The 10,315-nt window shown below is 34.7% G+C and overlaps 1 protein-coding gene across 3 annotated transcripts; it reads right to left on the reverse strand.

Moving 5' to 3' along the window:
- Positions 1-305: 305 nt before the first annotated feature.
- On the reverse strand, positions 306-10,078 carry CA1 (carbonic anhydrase 1). Of its 3 annotated transcripts, XM_068525611.1 has the most exons (7): positions 10,042-10,078; positions 9,342-9,539; positions 7,883-8,001; positions 5,210-5,305; positions 4,403-4,465; positions 1,372-1,527; positions 306-422 (listed from the first exon to the last, which is right to left on the reverse strand). In XM_068525611.1, the coding sequence occupies exons 1-7, from the start codon at positions 10,076-10,078 to the stop codon at positions 306-308; spliced, it is 786 nt and encodes a 261-aa protein (XP_068381712.1). The 3 variants fall into 3 exon arrangements, with proteins under 3 accessions (XP_068381712.1, XP_068381713.1, XP_068381714.1); XM_068525612.1 differs by lacking the exon at positions 9,342-9,539; XM_068525613.1 differs by lacking the exons at positions 7,883-8,001; positions 9,342-9,539 and having other exon boundaries at positions 10,042-10,056.
- Positions 10,079-10,315: the final 237 nt, after the last annotated feature.

A 10,315-nucleotide genomic window follows, 5' to 3' on the forward strand; every position in this document is an offset into this window, starting at 1 on the left:
AATAAAATGGAAAGAGATAAAAATCACTAAGAAATTAAGTACAAATCACTAAGAAATTAATTGCATTATAAAGAATTCAACAAAATAAACTTGAATTTAAGCACAAGTTTTGTAAACTTACAGATTACTATTTGAGTTAAGCATTAAGAATAAAAATTAAAGCTTTTTAGTTCTGCAGATTAAATTTGAAAGTAGGCTGTCTTGCTAGTATTAAAATAAACTTGTTTCTTAAAACTTGCTTTATTGGATTACATCAGAAGCAGAGTTGTGTTCCTTGAGGGAGGATAAGTTTCTTCCTGGGCCCATCAGAATGAAGCTTTCACTGTTCTGCCCTTCAGAGGCTGGGGTGGTCGGTTGTTGTGCTTAATGGGGACTTCTTTATCACCTTCCACATTTGATAGAAGACTGCGGAACTGTGCCAGCTTGGAAGGAGGATAGAATATTTAAAGAGTCAAAAGCTATTAAAGTTACACAGAACACTTTTCTTCTAGTATAATTGATGCACTGATATTTAGAAAATCAGGTTGAAGGTTGCAATGGTTTCACAGATGGGAAGGGAGGAAGCCAAAAATTCCTTCACATTTCTTTGCACTAGGCATTTGGCTTAAATTATCAATGATTGACTGGATTAGAATACTAGCTTTCTCACTCTTGGGTAAGAGACTTATCTGCTTGGTGCCTCAGTTTCCATATAGTACTATTTCATTGCATTGTTGTGAAGACTAAATGGGTCAATACATGTAAAGTTCTTAGAATTGTGTTTGGCCTATGGCATATGCTCAAGAAGTGTTAGTTACCAATAGGTCACACCGCCTGCCCTAAAGGTTTGTTATGAGAATTGACTGACAAAACGTACATAAGTAACCTAATAAAAGTAGTTGTTCAATCATTGGTAGTTACTATTTGCATAATTATAAACAATAATTAATGAGATATTTTGTTGAATATTTAAGAGCTTAAGTTTCAAAAAAGAATAAAAACCCATGTCAGCTATCAAAATATGCCACTTGAGAGTCACAATTCCCCAAAGTCTTAATAGTACTTCTAGTGCCAGTTTTTTCTTGTTTTTGAAACTTTTAGGAAGATATTTAACAAAGTTGGATTTTTCCTTATTAAGGCGAAAAGAATAGCAAGAGTTCTGAATCTCATATATTTTTTCTACATAAAGTAAAAAAAGTGTTCATAAATACACTTTTATTTTTGATTATTCAATAGACCTTATGTCACAAATAAATCTTTTTTCAGTTGGAAGGGAAAATGAACTCTTCAAAATCTAATTGAAATAATAATTTCCCCCAATAATACTAGGAATTGAAATGGTATTCCTGCTTTGCACTTCTAATGCTCACTCATTCACCTTTGATACTCTACCTGCTCTGAGCTGATACTGATGTTTTCCTTAAAGATGATCCAGATTATACTCTCATAAAGAGGAGGATGAGTCAGAGAGCCAAGGTAGGTCCAGTAATCCCGGGATGAAGGAAGGAGGACAGAGGGGTCAAAATTTGTGAATGGGGCTTTTTTGCCCTGAAAGAAAAAGAAAAGTAATATATTATTATATCATGATATAAACTATTTGCATCATTACATAGATGACATATATGTTATATTATTTAGTAGATAGATAGATCTTAGCTAAGAATTTAATCAATTTTTCTACTATATAGTATTTCATGACTGGTATGTTTGTGGATATAAACAATAAAAGTAATAGAAGACTGAGAATATGCTACACTGGAATTTTGACTGAGCAATCTGCCTCCTTCTTCATTTGGTTGAAGATAAGCAAAGTTTCAAAAACTTTTTATAATCTGTATTCTTTAAAAAGATATTTAATTTCCAATATAAAACATTTATTGCTTCTCTAGGAATGATACCAGATACTGTTCCAGTGGTAAAGATATTTATTGACATGTATATTGGTATGTTTTATCTTTATTCTATTTATTCCTATTTTCTTTTCTGATTGGTTATATTGGTGTATAGAAAATGAATTGATATTTGTATGCTAATATTTTATGTAGTCAATTTTATTAAACTTGTGTATTAATTCTGTTTTTTACCTGTTTGATTTGTATTTTCCAGGTGGATGTCAATGATCATATCCTCTGCACTTGAGGATAGATTTGTCTTTTTTTCCCTAATATTTATCCAAATATGTACTCTTATTTCTTTTCTTTCTTTATTACATTGATTAGGACATTCATTGTAATGGTCAGTTGTGGTGGTCACAGTTGACACCCTGGTCTTATTCTTGATTGAAATTGAAAGGCTTCAAATATTTCACTACTAAGTTTGATGTTTGATCCAAGTTGGTGTGTGATATTCTTTCTTAAGTTCAATAAGTTTTCAGAGACATTTCTTTCTTTTTTTTATCTTCAGGAATTGGCATTGAATTTTTATCAAATGCTTTTCAAGCATCTAACAAGTTTGTAATATGGTTTTTCATCTTTAATTCATTACTGTACTGACATATATTGGAAGATAGTCTAATATCAAACCATCCTTGCATTCCAGGGATAAAGTCTACTAGTTTGGAAGCATTACTCTTTTAATATACTGTTGAATATGATTTGCTGTAATCGATTTCAATATATTTTTTTAAATTTTATTTATTTATTTTATTTATGGCTGTGTTGGGTCTTCGTTTCTGTGCGAGGGCTTTCTCTAGTTGTGGCAAGCAGGGGCCACTCTTCATCGCGGTGCGCGGGCCTCTCACTGTCGCAGCCTCTCCTGTCACGGAGCACAGGCTCCAGACACGCAGGCTCAGTAATTGTGGCTCACGGCCCAGCTGCTCTGCGGCATGTGGGATCTTCCCAGGCCAGGGCTCGAACCCGTGTCCCCTGCATTGGCAGGCAGATTCTCAACCACTGCGCCACCAGGGAAGCCCCATTTCAATATTTCTTTTAGCTATATTCCTAAGAAAGATTAGCCTATGATTTCCTTTTTTGTGGTGTTCTTACCCAGTTTGGGTATTAGGTTTCATTTAATAAAATCAAAATAAAGTTTTCTGTCCCCTCATCTGAGCAGTTTAGTTAACAGTGGCATGATTGTTTCTTAAAAGTTGTGTAACACTTCCCCATAAAGTGGTCTGGGCCTAGAGTTTTCTTTCATTAGATACATTTTTTACTATTTTTTCAATTTCTTTTTAGATTCTTGATCTGTTTAGGCTTTCAACACATTTTAAGTCAGTTTCTCTGCATTTCCTAGAAATTCATCCTTTCAATCTAAATTTTCAAATTTACTGGTATAGTGTTATACAGCTGACCCTTGAACAATGTGGGGGTTAAGAGTGCTGACCCCTGCACAGTCAAAAATCCACGTATAACTTTATGGTCATCCCTCATAACCACAGTTGTGCATCAGCAGATTCAATTAAGTGGCAATTTTGTAGTGCTATAGCATGTATTTATCAAAAAGAAAAACCCATGAATAAGTGGACCTGTGCAGTTCAAACCCATGTTGTTCAAGGGTCAAGTGTACAAATTTTTCTCTTTTAAAACTTTTTACCACATCTTTAATTATGACCCAATTCCTTATTTCTAATAAATTTTTTGTATGTGTACCTTTTTTTCCATCATCAAACTTGCCAAAAGTGTGTTTTTTGTTTTTTTTTTTTCCAAAGAATCAACTTTTCATTTTATTAATAAAAATTTTACCTTGTATTTATTCATTTTCTTTCTTATTTTATTAATGTTTTGCTTCATCTTCATTAATTATTTCCTTCTATTTTCTTTTCATATATTATTTTTTATTTTCCTGAGTTGAGTGCTTATTTATCTTCAGACTTTCCACTTTATAATATATCCATTTGAAGATTAATTTTTTAGACTAAACATGAACTAGATTTATTTTATATAAAAATACCATGAAAGAAAATGACATATCTCTGACATATGATTTAACTATTTACTATTAAAACAGTAAAGCTAAGGTTAAATATATCAGAAAATCCATCTTTTTTTTTTTTTAAAGCTGACAGGAGGAATCATGGTTATCAGACACTGCATATTAAAGGGATTTTAAAACAATACCCTTAACTTCTGTATTTTTGTATTGATAAAAAATAAAGATATCTTTCTCCATGATGTAAAAAATTTCACATTTTAGTTGGTTATAGTTTTTAAACAAATTTGAACAGCTATGAAACCCATTCTTCTACAGGCTTCATCCTGCCGAAATAGATGACCAATAACTATGAAAAACAAAACTAAAATAAAACAAATATCTGAGTCAGAGACCTTCTCAGAAGCAAGGAACATATAAGTAGTACCTTGATTTTCAGATTGGTAGTTTTTGCTTCGGCCTTCCTACTCCTCACATCAAATATGCAGTTAAATGACTTCTGTAGTTCTGCGGATTCTTGTTCTCTGATTTAAACTAACTTAATTAGTCTATTTACCTTAGTTTTAACTGCTTTTAGGGCATCAAGTACTTTCTGCAGGTTTGGATTGGCCTGACCCACCTGGAGATTAAAAAAAAATAAAGTGTGAGATAAAAATTGTTATCAAGTCAAATCCTATTTAGTTAATTTTTTTCAATTAAAAACAGTAACTGAAGAAAAAATATGCAAGTCAAAATATGGGAATTTAGCAAAACGGTAATACAAAAACAAACCTCTTACCTTTTGTTCTATTAATTATAATTAGTACAATGAATGGCATGTTGTAAGTGTTCAATAAAGGTTAACTAGAATCACTATAATTCCAAAAGTTAGTCACCCAAATATACCCACTCTAATAATAACTTCCCTATAGAACTTTTCAGGGACTCTCCTACAGAAGATGTGAACAAATCTTCCATTTTAAATATCAATTGAACTTTCTTTATGGGACAAAAATCCTCTTAATATATTTTTCTTATGAAATATTAAATTGATAAACTCCTGACTCTATGAGGTAGGAAGTTTAGAAGAAAGGGACTTTGGAAGAGCTGAAAAATAAAAAAAAAATTAGCCTCACCTTCAACACCTTTCCATTTCATCTCTACCTGAAATTTATTTCTCTCTTCAAGTGGGAAAAGCCAAGAGAAAACAAACTAACAATACGCTAGGGAACTGTTTGTTCACCTGTGGTCAGTCATTAGTAGAAGGCGAACTTTCCAAAAAGAAAGAAAGACTCAAATATTCTTTTGCCTTATTTCATCTTATTTTGAGGTCTGATTGGTAAGAAATAGTTTTAGCAGAGCTCTGTAACTCTCTATAACTCACCTTCACCAAAACACCAATAAGTGCCAAACCATCAGCCTGTGAGGCAGCTTCAGCAAAGCTGGAGTACTTCGCAGAATTCCAGTGAACTATATGAAGCTAAAAATGACAATGTGGTTGAGTAGTTATTTATACCGTTGTGAAGGTAAAAAGTAAGTTAGACGTTAATGTGTTAATATATAAAGATATATCTTGGCTTTGATAGATAAAACTTATGTGACCCTTCATCCAGGGCATGGAAAAGGCTATGTTCTCACTCTTAAGAAGGGTTATCTGTGTGTTGAACAGAGTGGGCAAGTTGCAAATACTGGAACCAGTAAGTAAAATTTCTTTTCTAACAATGTCATAACTATTCAATATTACTCCTTTTTTAAAAAAAACCTCTTTGGTATAAGAAGATCAGGAATTCTGGCTAACAAGTTTGGGGACAAAAACTTAATTTGCTCTCACTTGAGGTACTTAGTAACTTTATGAGAAGGGGTTCCTGAAGTATCTGGAGTCTTGGCCAAGGACAGATTCTCTTGAGCACATCCAGACACCTCTCAAGCCAACATCTCTAGCCTAACCTCACTATGGAACTCTAGACTTGTATATCCAAGTATGTGTGTATGTCTTCTTGATATTTTCTTGATATCTCCACATGGATGTTTAATATGAATCTCAAATTTAATATGGCCAAACTAGAACTCTTGATTTCCTCCTTGCCAGACCTGTTTTCCCTTCTTAGGAAAAGGCACCACCTTCCATCTAATTGCTCAACCAAAAAATACAACAGTTGTCATTAATTTCTTACTTTTCTCCACTTATCAACATCCATCTTTCAGCACATCTCATAGATTATACCCCTTCACTTGGTTCACAACTTTGAGTCTTTGCATTAGCTGCTGATCTTCTCTGGGGTGTCCTTCCCCATAATCTTTCAACAGCAGGATTTTGACTTGAATTAAGGCTGAACTCAAATGCCAGTTCTGAAAGAATCCTTTTCTGACCACCCAATGTAAAGTGATCATCTGGTCACTTGTATCACTCTAAATCAAACCAATTCTCTCCATGCCATGTATCCCTTCCCTTCCCTTCTCTTCCTTTCCCTTCCCTTCCCTTCCCTTCCCTTCCCTTCCCTTCCCTTCCCTTCCCTCCCCTTCCCTTCCCTCCCCTTCCCTTCCCTCCCCTCCCTTGCCCTCTCTTCCCCTGCCGTCCCCTCCCTTCCCCTCTTCTCTGTCTCTTCTCTCTCTCTTTCTCCCCACCTCTCCCTTCCTCCTGCTCTCCCTTCCATCCTCCCTCCCACCATCTGTCATATGTTGAACTTTGTGGCTAAGTGCCTGTCATCTCTACCCTGGATTAATTTTATTTTTCTCAAATTAGATGAGAGAATAACCAGTTTATATTTCTTAAATACAACCAAATACCCTCCTCCAAAGATGCTATTAATACTAATTTAGGCTTTCAGCACATTTGATTTTAGTCCACCTTCAATTTTATGAAGGAGAAATAGGAAAAAAAAAATTTAATGGATTTCTGCAACATTGAAAGCTATTAGCCTGGCTTTACAATGTAACATAAAGTAAGTTATATTTGTATACTATTCCCAAATCCTCTATTAAAATGAAAAATGCATATACCCTGTACCTAACAATCTCTCTTATGAAAATCTGCCCTACATAATTGCTTTCACTAGGGTGTAAGATATATGTACAGATGTATTTATTGCAGCATTTTTTTTTTTCCTTTGGTAAAAGCAAAAAACCCAACAGAAGAAAAAGGAAAAGGCATTGTAATTGTCCATATGTAGGGCTCAGCTAATAAATTCTAACATATGCATACACTGAAATATTGTACAGACAGTAAAAGAAGAGGTGCAATTAAACCTACTGACTTGAAAAAATGATCATGATAAATCGGTAAGTGAAAAAAAAAGCATGTTGGAAAACTATATATATTATGAACTCATTTTATAAAAGTAAAATAAAAATGCCAACCAGTCTATATTGGTACAAATGTATTGTATATTCATACATATGAAGAACAAAAGTTCTTTGTTTTCAGTCTTCCATACCCTCTGTTGACAGTTTGCTGCAAATGTTCTTTATTTTTCCATGGATATCGGACAGAATGTCTTGAATTAGATCACAAACTTCCATGTGGGGACGAATCAAGAGGCCAGAGGGTAGTGGCCTGCAGCCAGGGAACCTCAAACCCTCATCTAGAGTATGCTACTCTGTGATGACTCCTGTGATTAAACTTGCACTCTTAGTAGAGTCTTACCAAAGTGTTCCAGCCTAGCTACACCTATGCTACTGGTGTGTCCAAACATGAACATTTAAATAAGAAGAGAATGATGGTGTGTTCCATTTGGGGGTCAGAGCTTTAAAAGGAGAGCAGCATTTCCCCTTGAGGCTAGACTGACATCAAGATAAGTTTTCAAGGCATTCTGAAATGAGAGTATTCTGGGCCTCATGAGTTTGACTCCAAGTTCACCTGCCTCTTTCACATGAAAAATTTCCCTCTACTGCCAAACACAGTGTGTCTGTATTTGATTTTAATGGAGCCTGGGAGTGCCTTTCAGGGACCAGAATGCTCATTCATTTGGAGCCATTATAATGGTGTCTTATGTTATAAGGGAGCTGCTTCTGGGAGGACTCTCAGTGTAGTTCTCGCTCACTCGATAAGCTACCTTACCTCTGCAGAATATTTGACTCCATCCACTAAGTGCTCAGAACCATAGTCATCTTTGACACCCCAGTGAAAATGGAACTGATGGAGCCTATAGCTTTCAGAGAGAGGACCGCCTTTCAGCACTAGAAGAAAAAGGAAACTACTGTTAGTGTTACAATCATAAGCTCCAGCTTATCTTTGCATTTAATATAAACTAACATTAAATTGGATTCAGTAGAAATGAAAACAAACAGCAGCGCCAAAATTTCCATCTTGTTGGTTTTTTTCCCCACATCCACAATGATGGTCTTCATATGTATGGTGCACCCTAAGATAGTGCATGAGTTATATATAATTCTCAGCACATGAGCTGTAATTTTACCTTTTTCTGCCTTCAAGAAAGCATATTGGAAAATGAGTGAATTATATGATTACAGGGCTTTCCTTAAATCTGCTTTAATTTGCAAGTTCATTCATTCATTCTTTTAACAAAGACAGTAGTGGGCAGTATGCATCAAGATCTTTAGTAATTTATTTTTAGTAACAAATTATTCAACACATACCTTGTAACTGATCAGGACACAAGAGGGTATCTTGACAGCTTTGTTGAGAATCCCTAGCCAGGGACCAAAAGAATGTTCCAGTAGAACAGTACGGTCACTTTTAAAATTCTAACATTGAATGACCATGTTTCTTTAGAGAGTCTATCCAATCATATGATTAATAAAACACACATAATACCAGACCTAATCCTAACAGTGGACATAGCAGCAAGGTGTCTAAAATTTAGGCTCAGAACCTTGTAGGAAAGTGCTAAAATAAATTTTGCCTTTTGTCAGTAGAGTTGTTTTATGGAATTGTCATTTAATAAATTATTCAGTAAACAGTTTTGAAAATTTTACTACGTGCTAGATTCTGAGATATGAAGATAATTCAGTCACCATGGCCTAGCAAGAAGAGGGGAATATAGACAAGTATACTTATGCACAGAATTGTTCCATGCAAGATGCCCACAAGATCATTTTCTTACTGGCACTTCACAGTTACGGAGCCATTTTTCTGGTCACACAAAATAAATATATTCTTCACCTCTGTTTTTCTTCCCTGCTAGGATCCTCCACCCTCATCTCGATTAGAAAATATTTGCCTTTTCAGTTTTTATATTCATGATAGTTCATAGACCTTTTTGAAAAGCTACTGTTTATTCAGAGGGTGTGAAGTGAGCAAAAAGACATTGGAAACAAGAAGAAATGGAATAGTGTCCCTGTAAAGGAGAAGGACTGAAAAAAGACAGATCTGGGGGTCCCCAAAATCATCTTTACCACTTGTAAATTTTCTAGAAATTCAAGATACTTCACCAGATTCCAGCAATGTTACACATGTGCACAAAAGACTGCAGATGGTCGTTTGTGTTTCTTAAAGCCCCATTGTTTTAATTTACCCAGTAAAGTCAAAGAAAAATTAGAAGGGTCTTTTGGCTCACCTGATCGATTATCATTGTCCTCAAAGTTTACATGGAAGGAATGTCCCACGTTGATGATTTCTTTGGCTGTGTCTGGACTGTAGGAGACACTGATAGGTTTGAGAGAGGCATCATGTTTGGTTTCACTGGTTTTGATGTCGATGGGAGATTGTCTATTTCCATTTGCGATGGGGTACAGCTTGCCCCACTGTTCAGGACCTACCAGGACAAACATATGCTTACAATCAAAACTTGATCAAATGCTCAAATCCAAGTTTTAGGAATATAACTTTGTTTATTAGATTAGGATTTACTGAGGATCTTAAATGATATTCTGTTTAACTTAATGGAAATTCAATGTTTGAGAATGCCCCTTTTCTATGCTATACTATAAAATAGTGTATTTGTCAATACAAGTAATATGCTCATAGTCTGTGGGATCAGACTATACATATTTTACTGTTATAGCAATAGATTTCTAACATACACATATGGAGAGAGAGACAGAGGGAGAGAGAGGAAGAGAGACAGAATGCATTTTGTAGACAACAATGACCCAAAGGACAACTGCTAAAAATACATGCAAAGCTATTATAATTCAACGTCAGGCAAACCAAATCATTAATCTAAGACTACATAGGTATTTTAAGTGCTCAATATCTCTTTTATTGGAAAAGGGAGGAAGCCGTTATTTGATCTACATGAACAGAAGAACGCTTACCATTTTCACCATCATATCCCCAGTCAGGACTTGCCATGATCTTCTACTTAGTTTTCTTTTTCTGAAAACAAAGATAATACCTGAAATAACTGACTGCAACTGAATGTGCAATAGACAACTGAAACCACAATTTGTAGGTTTTTATAGAACCATCTCTACCCTTAATATGTTACTATTTCATCACCTCTACCTATCAGGAAGTATATACATGTAAAAAAAATAAGTATTCTAAAAGAAGCCCACAAGGGTAAGGTCAGTTCCAATTGTTTTATTT

This window comes from Eschrichtius robustus, chromosome 17, assembly GCF_028021215.1.
Source record: "Eschrichtius robustus isolate mEscRob2 chromosome 17, mEscRob2.pri, whole genome shotgun sequence".
Classification (NCBI taxonomy): Eukaryota; Metazoa; Chordata; class Mammalia; order Artiodactyla; family Eschrichtiidae; genus Eschrichtius; species Eschrichtius robustus.